We start from the raw sequence: 19,682 nt of genomic DNA on the forward strand, positions 1-19,682 counted from the left end.
TATAACAACACTTGTTAGGGGAGCACCAGCTGCTGGTGCTGAGCCTACGAGAGTGGTGTTAAATGAGACTCTCGGTAGGCAGTTTCTTCAGCTGATTCAAGGTACGGTCAGAGTTGTTGGTGCAATACCTGGAGTCTAGATTACTCAGACCTGATTGTCAATAGGGTCAAAACTTTTAGAGGTCTGACTAGCGAATATTCTACTGAAGTTGAAGACTGGTTCTATGATACAGAGAGACGTATAGATCCGTTGGGTTTAGATTCATTGAAGAGGTTTCTAGAAGCTGTTTCAATGTTAAATGGGAATGCCCACACCTGGTGGGAGTCAGTTGTGAGTAGTGTTCCTGCTGATCGTCTGACGTGGGTTTTCTTCAATGAGCGTTTCAGGAAGCGTTTATTTGGAGAACGTTATTTAGCTAAGAGGAAAAAATAGTTTCAAGACTTGGTATAGGTAGATATGTCAGTCTCCAAGTATGAGATGGAATTTTTGAAGCTGCTGAAGTATGATTCTAGTTTGGTTCCCACTGAGAGGGAAAGATGCTGCAAGTTTACTTTAGGACTCAGATATGAGTTGCGTAGACAGGTTATGACCCATCAGGATGAGATTTTTGATGTATTGGTGGGTAGAGCGAAGGATGCTGAAGAGGTGGAGGCCTTGGCTTTGGTTAGTGATCGAGTAGATCGAGAGCGACCTAGGAGGTCTTCCGACCTGACCGATTCTTTGGAATGTCCTGAGAAGAGGACTCGTACATTGTCCCCCAGAAGAGTAATACCAGTTCTAGGCTTACAACACCTTCACCCTCAGCTGTTAGTCGAGGTGGTTCATCAAGTCTTCCCTAGGTGTCCGTTTATGAGTTTTATAGAAATCGACACGAATGAGAGTGTCGTAAGAAGGCGGCTGCATGTTGCCATTGTGAATCCAGTGGTCATTATCAGAAAGACTGTCCACAACTAGCTTCGTCAGAGCAGACAACTACCCAGAATCTTGCACATTTACAGGCTTCAGTTCAAATCCCATCTAGAGGTCGTAGCTAGGGAAAGACTCTCAAAATAGTTTCCAGAGGAGATAGTAGAGCCTGATCCCAGCAGAGCAGAGGGCGACCAATATCAGAGGCCAAACAGCCAGCTCTAGTGTATGCTACCAGACGTCGGGATGACAAAGATAAGCCTGAGGTTATCGCTGGTACATTTACTATTTATTATGTTCCATACTTTGCATTATTAGACAATGGATCAAGCCACTCCTATGTTTCGAGTTCGATATCCCAAGACCTTTAAGTTCTGATAAAGGACACCGAGAGTGTTGTTACTATTATGACTCTAGCAGGACAGTCAGTGATTGTGCATAAGGTATTTAACCATTGTCCTCTGGAGGTTCAAGGTGAAATTTTCCTCGCCGATCTTATGTAGCTTACTTTAGATGAGTTTGATATAATTCTGGGGGATTGATTGGTTGAATTAGCATCGGGTCAATCTGGATTGCTAGTACAGGAGAGATACTCTGAAGACTTTTGATGGTCAGACTATTGTGCTAGTTGGTGAGCGACGAGGCTATCTTTCTAATATAGTATCAATGTTGGTTGTTGATCGGATGATCCAAAAGGGGTATGAGACTTTCATTGCCTGTATCTTAAATACTAAAGGCTCTTTGTCCAAGATTGAGGAGATTCATACAGTTAACAAATTTCTCGTTGTCTTTCCTAAGGAGTTGCCAAGAGTACCTCCAGATAGAGAGGTAGAGTTCAAGATTTAAACTTATCCTGGTTATGTACCTATTTCTATGGCACCATATCATATGGCCCCAAAAGAACTTAAGAAGTTGAAGGTTTAGTTACAGGAATTACTTAATCAAAGTTTCATCAGACATAGTACTTCACCCTATGGAGCTCCGATCCTGTTCGTGAAAAAGAATGATGTATCACTTAGGCTATGTATTAAATAACGGAAGTTGAATAAGTTGACGGTTAAGAATATATACCCACTACCCATGATTGATGACTTATTCGATCAATTACGAGGATCTATTGTATTATCAAAGATTGATCTTCACTCGAGGTACTATCAGTTGAATGTTAAGGGGTCAGATGTTGCGAAGATTGCCATCTACATTAAATATGAGCATTATGAGTTCCTGGTGATACTTTTTGGTCTGAAAAATACTTCCGCAACTTTCATGGATATGATGAACCATGTGTTCGACCCTATTTAGATCAGTTCATAGTGGTTTTCATTGATGATATTTTGGTCTATTCTCGGATCTAAGTAGAGTATGATGACCATTTGAAGATTGTTCTGCGGACTCTGAGAGAGCATCGTCTATATGCTAAGCTGAGCAAGTGTGAATTTTAGCTTCGGGATGTATCATTTCTTGGGCATATTATTTTGGCAAAGGGTATTTAGGTCGATCCAAGTAAAATTAAGGCTATTGTGAGTGGGAAGCAAACAACCTGGCGTTGGGGGCAGCCTACTACCCCACCTCCCCCTTACCCCATTGCATATGAGAATAGGGTTTTATTGTTGTTGTTGTTGTTATTGTTGTTGTGAGTGGGAAGCAACCCATGAATGCCTCCGAGATCCGTAGTTTCTTGGGCTTAGTCGGGTATTATCGATGTTTTGTTGAGGCCTTCTCGATCATTGCCGCCCCTTTAACGAAATTGTTGAGGAAGAATATTTCATTTGACTAGGGCGACGCACAATAAGAGAGTTTTGAGACATTGAAGACGACCTTGACTCAAGCTCTAGTTTTGACTCAACCTGAGCCCAAGAAGGATTTTACGGTGTATAGTGACGATTTACACTCTAGACTTGGTTGTGTTCTGATGCAAGAGGGGAGGGTAATTGCTTATGCATCCTATCAGTTGAGGTCGCATGAGTGCAATTACCCAACCTATGATTTGGAGTTGGCAGCTGTGATCTTTGCTTTAAAGATCTTGAGACACTATCTTTATGGAGAGAAGTGTTATATTTTTACTGATCATAAGAGTTTGAAGTATATTCTGACCCAGAAGAAGCTTAATCTGAGGCATCATCGTTGGCTTGAGCTTCAAGGATTATGATTGCGAGATTGACTACTATCTGAGTAAAGCTAATATCATTGCTGATGCTTTGAGCCAGAAGACGATAACTGATCTGAGGTCCTTGTTACCAGTATGAAGTTATATGACAATGTCATTCTGTTAGCAGAATTACAGGTTAAGCCGACCTTAGCTGAGGAGATCAAGGCCAATCAACCTCTTGATAGTTACTTCACACCCATCTTTGAGCAAGTAGAGCAGGGCACTACCTCAGATTATGCTTTCGACCAGGATGGATTTTTATGTTTCAATGGTCGATATTGTGTGCCCAATGATGCAGCATTAAGACAGGCTATCCTCAGTGAGGCTTACAATAACCCTTATACTATGCACCTTGGTGGAGATAAGATGTACTAAAATCTCAGAGAGAGGTGCCATTGGGTCGGCATGAAGAATGACATCTCTAATTTTATGGCTAGATGTTTGACTTGTCAGCAAGTTAAGGCAGAGCACTAGCATCCGTCGAGTCTGTTACAGCCTATCATGATCCCCGAATGAAAATGGGAACATATTACTATGGATTTTGTTACTGGGTTGCCTTTGACTCATAAAAAAAGGGACTCTGTCTGGGTGTTTGTCGATAGACTTACAAAGTCGGCTCATTTTATTCTGGTGCGGGTAAAATTTTCTTTGGACAAGCTGGCTATATTGTATATCTTAGACATCGTCAGATTGCATGGTGTTATGCTATCTATCATTTATGATCGAGGTCTGAGATTTACTTCGAGATTCTGGGAAGCACTACATGAGGCTTTGGGTACTAAGCTTAATTTCAGTATAGCTTTCCACCCGCAAATTGATGGTTAATCTGAGCGAGTAATTCAGATTCTTGAGGATATATTGCAAGGTTGTGTGATTGATTTTTGGGAGGACTTATTGTGTACGATTCGATACGACATTCAAACAAGAAGTGAACTTGAAATAAATTGAGTCTATTTGATATTTAAATATATGATAATATATTCGTTTGATTTCTTTTATAGCTTGTGATTTCTTCTCAAAATAGGTGATGTCCACTAATAAATAATTCGAAATAAATTATTCAAATGTTTAATAAAATGGATCATACTTTACTTTAGATACAAATTTACAATCTCTACTGCTATGACAACATATAAGCGACTAGGTACCAATTTTAAGCACTATGGGGGTACTTACCCTTCCCTATGCGTAATCAACTCCTAAATCCTTAAAAATGAATTTTTAGTAAATGCATACCAACTTTTATCTTTTAAATAATATTTCTTAAAATTATTTTAAAAAGTGTTTTTTAGGTATTAGATCTAAGTAACCTAAAGGTCGATGACGACTCTAAAGCAACTTAATCAAATTAATTGAATTAAATCAAAAATCAAATAAGGTCGATGACGACAAGATGTACTAATAGTACCCAAAGCTTCCTGAAGTGACATATAAAATCGAGATGTAAACTGATGTTGTCGACTGGAAATCATAGAATATGAACACCATACAATCTTACTACCTCTATAATATAGGGATTGGTAAACTTCTCTTAATTAAAATAGTTCGGATTAGAAAAAAAATGAGTAGATTTGGTCATTCTTCTTTGGAGATAAAGGCAAACTAATTACGAAATCCATTGTGATCGTATCCTATTTCCACTAAAGTAAATAGATAAGCTGAATTAGTGTAGTAGGAACTTGACGTTTAGCCTTAAATTGTAGACATGTCAAACATTTGAAAATGAATTCAGTGATAACCTTTAGAACATGCCAATTGTATCGGAGGACCTAACCAAGTATCTTAGGGCTTAATTATCACGTTTCAAAGTATAATCCAAATCCTATTCATACACGACTTTCTCATAAATCATTTTATCGTATGATAAGAGTTCATAACTTTATTTAGTCTAATTACTCATATTGAACACTAAATTTACAAAGCATATGACCACATCACAATCCGAACAATGTATACACAAAATCAATATTACGAAACATCATTATAGCTTGTCGAAACATCATTATAGCTTGTCGAAACTTAATAAAATCAAAATAATGTCATTCGAAATGCTCTAGTTTAGTCAATACATATATTTCAAATACCTACACATTCAAATTGAAATACATAATCACAAGCACAAACACTTGAGTCCATAACTTTAGGAATTTCCACCAAACTCATTTTCTATCAAAATCAAAACACAAATTTTAGGAAACAATCATCACACATGTACATATTCACATATAAATTCTAATCACCATAAAATCTTAAATTAAATCAAAATAAGGGTTACACTTAATTTTTTAAAAAGGGGATTTGTATGTATTATAGAAAAACACATACAAAAACGACAATGAAAGGGTCTCATTAAAAAAAACCTTCCTAAACCTAGGATGAAGGAAAAATAGTGTACCTTTCAAGTCGAAACGTTAAAAACACAGTATAATATATCCACCACAAAGCCATACTCAAGGAACACACATTGAAAAACAAACTACATAATCTCAAACACAAGCTAAGATGATAATCAATTGGTATTGAATTACATAGCTATACTTGGGAAAATGGAATTATCCATCTTTCTTCATATATCAAACGATGAATATAGAGGGGAAACCCACTATTATATCCTTCATTTCCTCCTTATTTCTCTTAAACAATTAATTTTACAATATTTATAATTTAATCCCTAAACTTTCAATAATTATATTTTAGTCTTCAATGTAAAATTATAATCAAACCCTAATTTAACCAAGCCAATTTTTTCGTACAATTCATGCAGTCAAGCACTTAAAATAATAAATTACATCCCGAGAACTTATTTTTTATCATCAAAAATAGAAAAAAATATTGAACCAATTTTTGAGATGTTACAATCAATATCACTATAATCCACTTTACATGCAAGGAGAAATTTATTAGTATGTCATGGCTTCATTGTTCATATAATATCATCCATCAATTGTTCAAAGCATTAATTAAGCATGTTTATCTTATATTTTTCCTTATTAGCAACATAATCATTTTCATCATATATCTATATTTCGAGACTTCCTAACATTACTCTTGAACTTCAACATGCATGTATCTATTTTCATTTTCCTATACTTGATACACATTTTCATACAAATACATAATTGGACTTTTTCCATTTTCATGAATTAGTATATGTATAATCATAGCTTGAAACATATAAAAATTAGATATTTTAGGATTTTGACTGTAAAAATCATCCAACACCGTTGACTGTGATCGGTGATGACCGACGACAGTTGAAAATGTGACTGAAATTAGATATTTTAGGATTTTGAGGTTACTTTTATAATTTTAATTTTTTTTATAAATTTAATAAATCTTTTAGTTTTTAATATGTTTTTTGAAATTATCATATCATGACATGTGTCACTTAATGATCAAATTTAGCAATTGTTATAGCCCGATCACCTAAAAAGGTATCTATTATAACGTTAGGCATCTATTATTACTAAAAAAAATTTAAGCACCAAAACATAATTCAAAGTTTAGTTTAGACACTTAAAAGTGTATTAAACCTAGAAAAATAATACCCCTCTAATTAATAAAAAATATATAAAATATACCCTTACCTAATAATATTGAGTTGATATCTATAAAATAAATACAAAAGAAATACATGAGCTGTTAGGACAAAAACATGTTTTCAGCAATCTCGCTGTCTGAATCCAATCTTTCCCACTTTCCGTCTCTCCTACTTCAAGTCAATCTCTTAGTTTTAAATTCACTCTCAGATCGCTCCACCTTGAAATCTACCCATACATGGGATGCCAGTTGCAAACGCCATTGATGAGAGCTTAGTTTAGTTTACACAGTGATAAACATTTAAAGAATTTTTTATACATCACTTGGATCTCTTTTCCTGCTCTGTTTTTGCTTCTTTTTACATAACAACCCTTATGGGTCAAGACAGTTTCACTCCCCAAAAGAGATCTTCCATTGGCGGTGGCGGCTTACCCACCACCAACAACGCTGCTGCAGGTGGCGGACGAGCTCGTATGTTAGCCGGAATGCCGCGTGGGAGGCAGATCCACAAGACCTTCAACAACATTAAAATCACAATCCTCTGCGGCTTCGTTACCATACTCGTTCTACGGGGCACAATCGGCGTTGGCAATTTGGGAAGCTCCGAAGCCGAAGCAGTCAACCAAAACCTAATCGAAGAAACCAACCGGATCCTTGCTGAGATCCGCTCCGATTCCGACCCAAACGACCCGGACGAACCTTCCGAAACTGAGTTCAACCCTAATGCTACCTACACGCTCGGGCCCAAAATATCGGACTGGGATCAGCAGCGTAAGGTTTGGCTTTCGAAAAATCCTGAATTCCCTAATTTTGTTAATGGAAAAGCTCGAATCTTGCTCGTTACTGGGTCGCCCCCTAACCCATGTGATAATGCTATAGGAGATCATTATTTGTTGAAAGCGATAAAGAATAAGATTGATTATTGTCGGCTTCATGGTATTGAAATTGTTTATAATATGGCTCATTTAGATAGGGAGCTTGCTGGGTATTGGGCGAAATTGCCTTTGATTAGGAGGTTAATGTTGTCTCATCCTGAAGTTGAGTGGATTTGGTGGATGGATAGTGATGCTTTTTTTACAGATATGGTGTTTGAGATTCCTTTGTCCAAGTATGACAAATATAATTTGGTTGTTCATGGTTACCCCGATCTAATGTTTGAGCAGAAGTCATGGATTGCTTTGAATACGGGAAGTTTTTTGTTTAGGAATTGCCAATGGTCGTTGGATTTGCTCGATGCTTGGGCGCCAATGGGGCCAAAGGGTCCTATTCGCGAGGAGGCCGGGAAAATTTTGACAGCTAACTTGAAAGGAAGGCCAGCATTTGAAGCCGATGATCAGTCGGCTTTGATTTACTTGTTGCTTTCGCAAAAGGAAACGTGGATGAATAAAGTGTTTCTTGAGAATCAATATTATTTGCATGGTTATTGGGCAGGGTTGGTTGATGGGTATGAGGAAATGATGGAGAAATATCATGCGGGCCTGGGAGACGAGAGGTGGCCATTTGTGACTCATTTTGTTGGTTGCAAGCCGTGTGGGAGTTATGGAGATTACCCTGTCGAGAGGTGCTTGCGCAGCATGCAAAGGGCATTCAACTTTGCAGATAATCAGGTACTTAAACTGTACGGGTTTAGACATAGGGGATTGTTAGGCCCCAATATTAAGAGGATCAGGAACGAGACTGTGACTCCTTTGGAGATTGTTGATCAGCTCGATATTCGTCGTTCGGGGCAAGGGAAAACTGAATCGCTGAGCCAATGATTGAAACATATTTACTGTGTTATAATGTGTAGGTAATGTGATTCCTGCTGTTGAAAAGCCATTTCAATTTGATATCAGTTTATGTTTAAGTTTTGATGATCTGTTGTCACTGTGCCTGTTGAGAACAAGATATTTGAATTCTTTTATTAACTTTCAATTTGAGTGGTTTATGAAAGAAATTTAATAGTCAATGATATTACTTCATCTCTTTTTGCGTTCTTTTACTGCATATGGGAATCGATTTCCCTTGTCTTGAATTTCTCTTTGTTTGGTATTGAATGGAATGAAACTTAGGGAATCCATGTCTATATTGCAAGTTGCACATCACATTTTTCCACATTAGCTTCTTTTTTCTGTTTTTGCTGTGCCTCTTTGTTCTGTAAAACAATTAGTAGATGATAAAGACTATGTTACTCGAGACTCGAGTACAAGTATGTTGTGTTCATTTTATGTTACTCAGACTCGAGTACAAGTATGTTATGTTCATCCCCCCCCCCCCTGAAGGGTCCTTGAAGGGATACATTTTCATAGCCAAAGTATATCGGTCTATCGGATATATTTCAAGGAAAGAAGAAATCAGAGCAATATAGGATGGAAACAAGGCAAGACTTTGTTATTTTCATTGTAATAATTTTATATGCTTGAAATTTGCATATAGAAGCTTAGAAATTTGTGTTGGTGATGGATGATTCACTTTAGTTGAGGATTCTTATAGGCTCACGCATGAAGGGGTGAACTTTTGAATACCTACGGATGTCATGATTTCATCCATTTCTATGTTCACAAACAAAACAGGATTTGTGGTAGATGTGTTTGACATACAAGGACATGAATATGATCTTCATTATATTCTACAAATATATTTAAAAAGGCATACCTATATCTGAATTTCTATCATTGGTCGATATTTAAAACAGTAAATATTAGTATGAACTAAGCGACTTTAATGTTAAAGGGATTTGTTAAAGCCGTTTAAGGTCTCGGATTTGAGCACTGCATATATAGTGGTATGAGCGATTATTGTCAAATGGTTGAGAATCTTGAAACATATATTATATTGTATTCATATCAGATTTATAAAAAAAATTGTAAACATTAAAATCTAAGAACAGAATCAAAATATCCAGGGGAGAAATGTAATGAACTTTGCTTCGATTCCAATAATATCAGTGAAATAGAAAAAGGAGGATAAAAAAGATGAGAAAGGTTTCAGCAAGAAACGCTGAACTTAAAGAAGAGTATACAAGGGTTTAACAAATATCCTCTCCTCATCTTAACTTATTTATACTAATTTTTCTGCAATATAATTAAAATAAAATCCTACAAAATGATTCAACAATATCTTCAAAATAATATCCTTCACAACTGTAACAATTTTGTTAGCGCATTTGGTTCTTTGTTTATAACAATACAATCCCCTGGAAAAAGAATCTTGTCCTTGAGGATCTCTAGTAATGTCGGAAGAGTAATTTGTTGCGGTAGATGTTCTCGATATAGCTTTGTTGAAGTTTGATTTCTAATATTTTGATATAATAAATAAATAAATAAATAAATAAAAATTTGGACTTAATTGAATTTGTTCAAATATTTCAACAATAATTCAAATTCTATAAAACTTGAGTTTGAACAAAATGGTTTTTTGGGTGTGAAGTACATATACTTTCTCAAGAAGTATCGATAATGTATAAACAGTATCGATACTCTCCATGTTGTATTGATACTATATATAATAGAAGTATTAACAATCCCACGGTAGTAGTGATACTACCTAATGGTTTCAAACTCTAGAATTTTCAGTATGCAAAGACAGTACAATATCACTCTTAACAATAGTATCGATACTAATTGGTATAGTCTCGACACTTCCCTTGCATAACGACTATATTTTTATATTTAATATAGGTAGTATACAATATCGATACTCTAAGCATTTGGGTAACCTTTATTGTAGAAAAAATTTCCCCCAATGGTTGTAACTCATCCCCAACAACCATAACCGGTTAGTGTTGCGGAATATGGCTATCAGATAGAGCAAAATCGTAACTGATAATTTGAGAAAATAAAAATGAAGATAAAGAAGACACAAATTTTACGTGGAAAACCCCTAAATAATATAGGGTAAAAACCACGGGCAATGGTAGAAGAATTTCACTATGAGAAAATATAGGAATTACAACTTCTCTCGATCTAACAAGGAGAAAACAATGACAATTATCTCTTGATAAAAAAGAGAAAATAACTCTCAAGAAAACTCTCTAAATTCTCTAGTATTGGGAGAAAACTAGAATGATTTGGGATGGTTTTGAAGCTAAATGGGTTAGGGTATTTATAGTTGAAGCTTAAAGACTAATATTGTAAATACCTTAAAGTACATGGACTAAATTGGGTAATTTTCCCTTGCCAATTTCAACAAAAACATGTTGCCTAATTTTGACCAAATCAGCCGCCCCATTTGTTGCCATCAACTGCCCCATTTGATGCCATCTATTTTTGACTTTCAACAGTTAGAAACTAATTCCACACTATAAAAATAATCCAAGGACACTTGAATAAGATTACTACACCTATCCAAGCTTAAAGTTCAAGAGAAAATAGTTTCCATTCTTAATTCTTTTATTTACTTTAAACCGATTGTGTCAAAAGTTTTAATTTTATATCCAAGCTTCCATCAATTTATCCAAAAGCCAATTCATCCCTTTTGGTGGTATTTTGATTGATTCATAAAACTAACAATTGATGTTAAAGCGGGTCTTTATCGACATCTTAACAACCTTGAGAAGTTCCTAGAATAGCTTTATCTATTTATACATCAACCTTGAAGATGACTTCAACTTCTTTTTCTTACTATCTTGAAGATTCTCAATCCATCACAAGATTTCCAAATTTCAATGGTGCAAATTATTCTTATTAGAAGAATAGAATGATGTTATTTATTCAAGTAACCAATTTGGCGATTTGGGACATTGTGCTTGATGGTCTATCAATTTCTCTAAAAAAATAAGGAAAGTTATTTCTACTAAAGATCAAACCAGAGTGGAATGATAAAGATAGGAGAAAAGTCAAACTGAATGTCAAAGTTGTGCACGTTATTTTTTGTGCACTTGGATCGGATGAATATATTAGAATTTCATCATGTTCAAATACCAAAAATATTTAGGACAAGTTGGAGTTGACATATGAAGGAACAAGTCAAGTGAATAAGTCTAAATTTGACATTATCACTTTCAACTATGAAAACTTCAAGATGAAACCTTATGAAGACATAAAGACGATGTTTGATCGATTCATTACCATCATCAATAGGCTGAAGACTTTTGGGAAGACATATCCTAATGAAAAGACAGTAAGAAATATGCTCTCTTGCTTACCAATGTTTTGTGAAGTAAAAAGAACTATCATTGAAGAAGCCAAAGATTTGGAGGCTATTACTCTTGATGAACTTATTAGCTTCTTACTCACTTATGAGATGAGACTTCAAAGTCCATAAAACTTAAGTTTGAACAAAACACTTTTTTGGGTGTGAAGTACTGATACTTCCTCATGAAGTATCAATATTGTATGAACAATATCAATATTGTTCGTGTTATATCGATACCACATATAATAGAAGTACTGATACTTTCATGGTAGTACCGATACTACCTAATGGTTTCGAACTTTGGATTTTTCAATATGCAAAAACAATATTAATACTCCTTAGAGTACCGATACTACTCGATAAAGTACCAATATTTCCCTTGCCCAACGATTATATTTTTGTATTTAATGCAGGTAGTATTGATACTCAAGCATGCAATATTGATACTCCAATGTTTGGGTAGCATTTATTGCATAAAATTTCCACCAATGGTTATAACTCATCTCCAACGGTCATAAATAGTTAGAAACTAATTCCACACTATACAAATAATCCAAAGACACTTGAAGAAGGTTACTACACCTATCCAAGCTTAAAGATCCAGAGAAAAAGAGTTTTCATTCTTAATTCCTTTATTTTCTCTTGTACATAGTGTATTGAGCATTATTGAATATCTTTGTATTCATTATTTGTGAGCCTAAGTTTCTATCTAAGATCTGAAAAAATAATGTTATAAAGGTTAAACTGTGTCCTTGAAAGATTCAATTCAAGTGAGCGAATTAAGAAATCCTTAGTGCTGAAAAGCTAAGGTAGTGGATATAGACTTTGGTTGAGAAAGTCGAATCACTCTAAATCGATTGTGTCAAAAATTTTAATTTTTTGTTCAAGCTTCCATCAATTTATCCAAAAGTCAATTCACCCTCCTCTTGGTGATTTTTTGGTTTATCCATAGAGCTAACAAGTTTCAACCAGAAATGTGAAAAAATGGAAGGGATTCGTGTTGATGTTGGCAAATCCAACTTGTTGGCAACCTCTCCAACCCTTTGATATGGTCTAAAAAACTCAGAACTCAACTTTTATGGAGGAAAACAGCAAAGAAAATTATTGATACAGTAGCAAATGCTAAAAGGTCCATCTACCTTCTTCTAATATTGATTCCCATCTCTTCTTATCAGCAGGGTACATAAAAGTTCCCCCATAGAGTAACATGTAATGGACATCGGCTACCATGTTTATGATATATCCCAGAGACTTTGAAGAGGAAGAATCCTTAGGAAACTTGAATTTTTCCACGTACTTGGACGTTGGAACATCACAATTCTTGGTCTTTCCTTCATTAATTGAATAGATCTTTCCTTTCTTCAGAATCTTGATGTCTGGATGAGTTGGGAATGCTCTTAGAGATGGATCAAAGGTGAATCCATTAACTTGGTTCCCAATGCTTAACACAAGCGTGTAAGAACTTCTGTACATGCAATAGCCAGAGACTACAATTTGCTTCTTGGGATGCAACACATCATTTAGAGTTGGGTCATGGTTATTCTTTGCAATGTAAATCCCAAAAATTGTTTCGATGGAAACACCACAATCAATGTTGGAGGAGTAGATCATAAAATACGCAGTACCTTCCATGCTTCGAGTGCTCCATAATGATTGCCTCATCTTCTTTTGATACAAGGTTGCAAGTTCTACCACTGCTCACTAAACCCATGATAAAGACTTCATTTGTAAGCTCATCCAGTTTCTATTTCTCTTCCCCAATAAGTCCAATGAGTTTGGCTAGACCAACCTTGCTAACAAAAATACAAATGAACGTGAAACCAAGAACGATGTGACTGAGCAAGATGGTGAAATCTCCATGAGACTTGAGATGTTTGGATTGCTCTTTCAACATGAAACGAGTTATGGTCATCAAATCAGTCCTTTGAGCATTTGCAGCATGATCCATGGTGATTTTTCCCAATACACCCTCCCTCTAAAAGCCCAAAAAACAAGAGCAAAATGAAAGAAAAATAAAAGTGACCTTTCCACCCCCTCTTTCTTGCATCCCAAGTCATCAAATAATTACAAATATTAATTGTTGGCTCAATAAGAATCCCTTGAACCATGTCTCTCTCGAAATTGTCCACATCTTTAGAATTACACCTGTTACCATAACCCTAATAATTCCAAGAGAATGAAACAATAATTTTCCATTAGCAACGACCTAAAGTCACAAGGGTCTTGCACATCTATAAACTCGTTAATATTTTTAAGCATTGGTTTACCATATCCATTAGTGCAAGCGAGGGCAATCCTTAAGGAACATATATCTATAATTTTGACAACAATTCCATCCTCAAATCTTATATGTAACCTCGTTTAACTTGTTTATTTCAAACTTGCAATTCTTTTCAACGATGAAGGGACATGTCAACTTATAGAAATGACTAATATCGTGTTTCTCATGGTACGCCTGACAAGTGTTTGGTAATTTTTCAACATGACAGTTACCATTAAATGCAAACATCATACGTCTCCCAGTAATCTTGTCCAGCAATGTTTCACCGTTCATTTCTTCACCATTGAAAGTTGGTTCAGAGAGTCCATAACAATTGGGTGTGTCTCTTCTTCCTTATATGGGCGCATTTCAATCGGATTTACAATTTAAGACGGTTGCTCCTATAAAATGTCTGTTGGGGAAAACGGGTTATTTCCCACACGAACGTAGTTTTAAAATTACCTAAAATGTCAAGATTAAAACCACCAAAGGTTGCACAGCGGATAAACCTGTCAAACTATTGAATATTGAAACACAATAGAAAAAAACCGAATAAAAAACAATAAAGGAGAGCACACACCCAATTTACGAGGTTCGACAAGAATATCATCTACTCCTCGGGCACCACACCGGATGATAACTTCACTATATCGCCAATATTACAACAAATGGAATTCTTTAGAATTCCCAAAGTGGGAGAATGAAGAATACAAGAGGAAGAGAGAACTTGTTTTTGGGATGATTTCTAATGGAAATACTTAGGCCTATTTACAGTTGAGTTTCAAGAACAACATGTTCAAAGTTTGGCCACCTACCAAAGAATTTTCCAATGTGTACAAGTTAGCCACCAAATATGAAATTCACATGTTCAAAGTTTGGCCACCAACCAAGATGAAATTTCCAATAAGTTGGCCACCAACCAAGATGAAATTTCCAACTTGTCAACTTAATTTCTAGACAAATCTAACAAATCTCCACCTTGGCTTGAAATTACCAAGCCTACTCAACTTCTTCAACTCCCCAAATTTGTAGTGCCTCTAATTGCGCTCACAAGTGCCACACACCCGAAGGTGTTCATACTTTCAGGATGTTAATCAAGTTCAAACAATGATTGAACTTGATTACTGTTACCACCTTGGTCATCATATCTGCAGGATTTTCTGATGTCGCAGTTTTCTGAAGTAGAATCTTTCCTTCTTCAAAGATCTCCCGCACAAAGTGATACCTCACGTCGATATGCTTAGTCCTTGAATGGTAGACTTGATTTTTTGCTAAGTGAATAGCGCTCTGACTGTCACAATAGAGACTAATGTGACTTTGAACAACTCCCAAGTCTTCCATCAACCCGTTAAGCCAAATTGCTTCCTTTACAGCCTCTGAAACTGCCATGTATTCTGCCTCTGTAGTAGACAAGGCCACCGTAGATTGCAATGTAGACTTCCAACTTACTGGGGCTTTAGCAAGAGTAAACAAATACCCAGTAGTTGATCGACGCTTATCCAAATCACCAGCATAATCGGAATCAACATATCCAACCATACACTGACCAAGTGCTTCATCCTGTTCAAAAACTAAACCAACATCCACGGTTTGTTGGAGATACCGTAGAATCCATTTCACAGCTTGCCAATGTCCTTCTCCAGGATCATGCATGTACCTGCTCACAACTCCAACTGCTTGTGAAATGTCAGGACGCGTACACACCATTGCATACATCAAGCTCTCAACTGCATTAGCATATGGAACTTTTTTCATATACACTCGTTTTTCGTTAGTTTTAGGAGATAATTGAGAACTAAGTTTCAAATGAGAAGCCAATGGGATACTTACATGTTTGGTATTTTCATTCATGCCAAAACATTGTAATACCTTTCTCAGATACTGCTTCTGTGTTAAACAAAGCTTCCCTCTCTGTCTATCTCTGCTTATCTCCATACCAAGAATCTTCTTGGCCTCACCTAGATCTTTCATCTCAAACTCTTGATTCAACTGAGCCTTTAATTTGTCTATCTCCTTTTGACTCTTCGAAGCGATTAACATATCGTCAACGTACAAAAGAAGATAAATGAAAGATCCATCTTTGAGCTTTTGCAAATACACACAATGATCATATTTGCTTCTAGTATACTTTTGCCTCCTCATAAAGCTATCAAATCGCTTGTACCACTACCTCGGAAATTGCTTCAATCCATATAGCGATTTGTTCAGCTTACAAACCCATTTCTCACAACCACCATCTTTGTATCCTTCTGGTTGTGTTATATAGATCTCCTCTTCTAAATCACCGTGCAAGAAAGCTGTCTTTACATCAAGTTGAGCTAGCTCCAAATTCAACTGTGCTACCAAGGCCAACAATATTCTAATGGAGGAATGCTTCACAACAGGGGAAAATACTTCATTGTAGTCGATTCTCTCCTTTTGAGCGTAGCCTTTAGCTACCAACCGTGCCTTGTAGCGAACATCTTTCTTGTTATGAGATCCATCTTTCTTTACAAATACTCACTTGCATCCAATGGCTCTTTTACCTTTCGGTAATTGTGCCAGTTTCCAAGTGTCGTTCTTTTGGAGAGATTGCATTTCTTCATCCATGGTACTTTTCCACTTATCACTTTCCAAGATTTGTATTGCTTCTTGGTAAGTGATAGGGATATCATCATCAACAAATGGAAGAGCATAGGCCACCATATCAACAAATCGAGCAGGTCTACGAATTTCTCTCATTGACCTTGTAACTGCAAGTGTTTCTGGTGTCTCCAATGGTTCTTGGGTTTAAACCTCTTCATCTTCTGATTCTTCTATTGGAGTTGAAGAATCAGCTGCATCAACTTCTGGGATCATCATCTGCTGAAACTCCACCTGTTTTGGAGTATGCTCCACCTGCTGCGGAGTACTACTTGTCTGGACAGCTTCACTTGTTACCTTCTTTACTAGGGCAGATTCATCAAAGGTAACATCTCTGTTACAAATTATCTTCTTGGTGTCTAAACACCAAAGGCAGAATCCCTTCACTCCATGGGTGATTCCCATAAAGAAAGACTTCTTTGCTCTCGGATCAAGCTTGGATTCCTTCACATGATAATATGCAGCGGATCCAAATAAATGTAAGGAATCATAATCAGTAGCAGGTTTTCCAGACCATACCTCCAATGGTGTTTTTCCTCCTATCGCTGATGACGGCAGACGATTAATGAGATGGTCAGCATATGTCACAGCCTCAGCCCAAAATGCCTTGCCTAACCTAGCATTAGACAACATACATCGAACTTTCTCCAATAGTGTTCGATTCATATGCTCTGCCACCCCATTCTGTTGTGGTGTATGTCTAACAGTGAAGTGTCGAACAATATCATACTCATGGCAAACGTCAAAGAATGGGTCACTTTTATATTCACCTCCATTGTCCATCCTAAGACGTTTGATCTTTCTACCAGTCTGGTTCTCGATCATATTTTTCCATTTCAGGAAAATTTGAAGCACTTCATCTTTAGACTTCATCGGATACACCCAAACTCTTCTGGAAAAGTCATCTACAAAAGTTACAAAATAATGGTTTCTTCCAAAGACGATGTCTTTGAAGGACCCCATACATCTGAGTGAATATAATCTACAATACCTTTTGTATTATGTATAGTGGTGCCAAACTTCACTCTCTTCTGCTTTCCCAGAACACAATGCTCACAAAAGTTCAATTTGCAAGCCTTTGCACCTTTCAACAATCCTTTCTTTGCCAGAATTTGCAAGGATTTCTCTCCAGCATGTCCCAACCGCATATGCCATAACTGGGTTGCGTCCAAATCATCACCTCCGGAAGCTGCTGCAACTACTCCAATAATTGTACTACCTTGGTAGTAATACAAATTATTTTTCCTGATGCCTTTCATCATCACAAGTGCGCCATATTTGACTTTTAAAACTCCATCTCTCATAGTGACTACTGAACCTTTGGATTCTAAGGCTCCCAACGAGATGAGATTTTTCTTCAAACTGGGCACGTATCGGACATCCGTCAGAACTCTGGTTGATCCATCTTGATTCTTCAATCGAATTGAACCTATCCCAACAGTTTTACAGGCATTGTCATTGCCCATATAAACAACTCCTACATTTAGTTCCACTAAATCGGAGAACCACTCCCGATTAGGGGACATATGATAGGTGCAGCCCGAATCTAATATCCACTAATCGGAATGGAATGTTGTTGATGAAGCAACCAATGATATGTCAGAGTCATGTGCATCATGCTCTGCAACACATGCATCTGGAGCAGCTTTTCCTTTTTTCTTCAGCTTCGGACAATCTTTCTTCCAATGGCCTTTCTCATGACAAAAGGCACATTCATCTTTTCCCAGTCTGGACTTCGACTTTGATCTCCCTCTCCACTTTGGCTTTTGACTTTTCGAGCGACCTCTTGCCACCATGGCCTCCGCTGCTTCATACTTGCTCTCCTTCTTGGTTTTCTTCCAGAGTTCATAACTATACAAAGCATCAGTTACATCTTTAAGGGTAACATTATCCTTACCATGAAGTAACGTTGTCTCAAGGTGCTCAAATTCATCTGGAAGAGATGACAACAACATCAAAGCCAAATCTTCATCTTTGAAGGTTTCTTCCATGCCCAATAAGTCTTCCACTAGCTCATTGAACGCAGTGATGTGTTCATTCATACTGGTGTCTGGTTGATAATCAAATCTGAACAATCTTTTCTTCATGTGAAGACGATTCTGAGAGCTTTTCTTCAGGAATTTTTCCTCCAAAGCTTTCCACATCTTACTTGCAGAAGTCTCATTCTTGTAGCCATACTTCTGCTCCCTGGAAAGACAAGATCGAATCGTGCTGCACGCCAAACGATTGATTATTCCTCATTCTTTCTCCTCCATATATTCGGGCTTTTCTTCCTCAATGGCGATGTCTAGACCTTGTTGGAATAAAGCGTCTAACACCTCGCCTTGCTGCATACCAAAATGAAAGGATCCATCGAACAACTCCACCGAGAAATTTGCATTTGACATCACCCTCCTCACCGGTCCAGATGAAGAGTTTGATGTCTCAACTGATCTGTATTTTGGCATTTTAATTCTAACGAACAATATTCAATATCACGAATTGTATATTTTCAGCAATGGAACCACCAGGATAACCTCAACCGAAGCTCTGATACCAATTGTTAGGGAAAACAAGTTATTTTCCACACGAACGTAGTTTTAAAATTGACCTAAAATATCAAGATTAAAACCACCAAAGGTTGCACAGCGGATAAACCTATCAAACTATTGAATATTGAAACACAATGGAAAAGAACCGAATAAAAAACAATAAAGGAGAGAACATACTAAATTTACGAGGTTCGACAAGAATATCGTCTACTCATCGGGCACCACACCGGATGATAACTTCACTATATCGCCAATATTACAACAAATGGTATTCTTTAGAATTCCCAAAGTGGGAGAATGAAGAATATAAGAGGAAGAGAAAACTTATTTTTGGGATGATTTCTAATGGAAATACTTAGGCCTATTTATAGTTGAGTTTCAAGAACAATATGTTCAAAGTTTGGCCACCTACTAAAGAACTTTCCAATGTATACAAGTTAGCCACCAAATATGAAATTCACATGTTCAAAGTTTGGCCACCAACCAAGATGAAATTTCCAACTTGTCAACTTAATTTCTAGACAAATCTAACAATGTCACCATCGCTTTGTGAGCTATG

At 36.6% G+C, this 19,682-nt stretch overlaps 1 protein-coding gene and 1 pseudogene across 1 annotated transcript; one reads left to right on the forward strand and one right to left on the reverse strand.

The window, feature by feature from the left end:
- The first annotated feature begins 6,718 nt into the window (after nucleotides 1-6,718).
- Nucleotides 6,719-8,567, forward strand: LOC120196975 (probable xyloglucan 6-xylosyltransferase 5). Its single transcript, XM_039198641.1, has one exon. It carries the CDS (start codon nucleotides 6,970-6,972, stop codon nucleotides 8,350-8,352), a length of 1,383 nt encoding a protein of 460 aa, XP_039054572.1. The 5' UTR covers nucleotides 6,719-6,969; the 3' UTR covers nucleotides 8,353-8,567.
- Nucleotides 8,568-12,832: 4,265 nt separating this feature from the next.
- Nucleotides 12,833-13,673, reverse strand: LOC120196551 (annotated as a pseudogene).
- Nucleotides 13,674-19,682: the final 6,009 nt, after the last annotated feature.

The sequence above is a fragment of the Hibiscus syriacus genome, unplaced genomic scaffold, assembly GCF_006381635.1.
Source record: "Hibiscus syriacus cultivar Baekdansim isolate YM2019G1 unplaced genomic scaffold, ASM638163v2 tig00117034_pilon, whole genome shotgun sequence".
NCBI classification, from domain to species: domain Eukaryota; kingdom Viridiplantae; phylum Streptophyta; class Magnoliopsida; order Malvales; family Malvaceae; genus Hibiscus; species Hibiscus syriacus.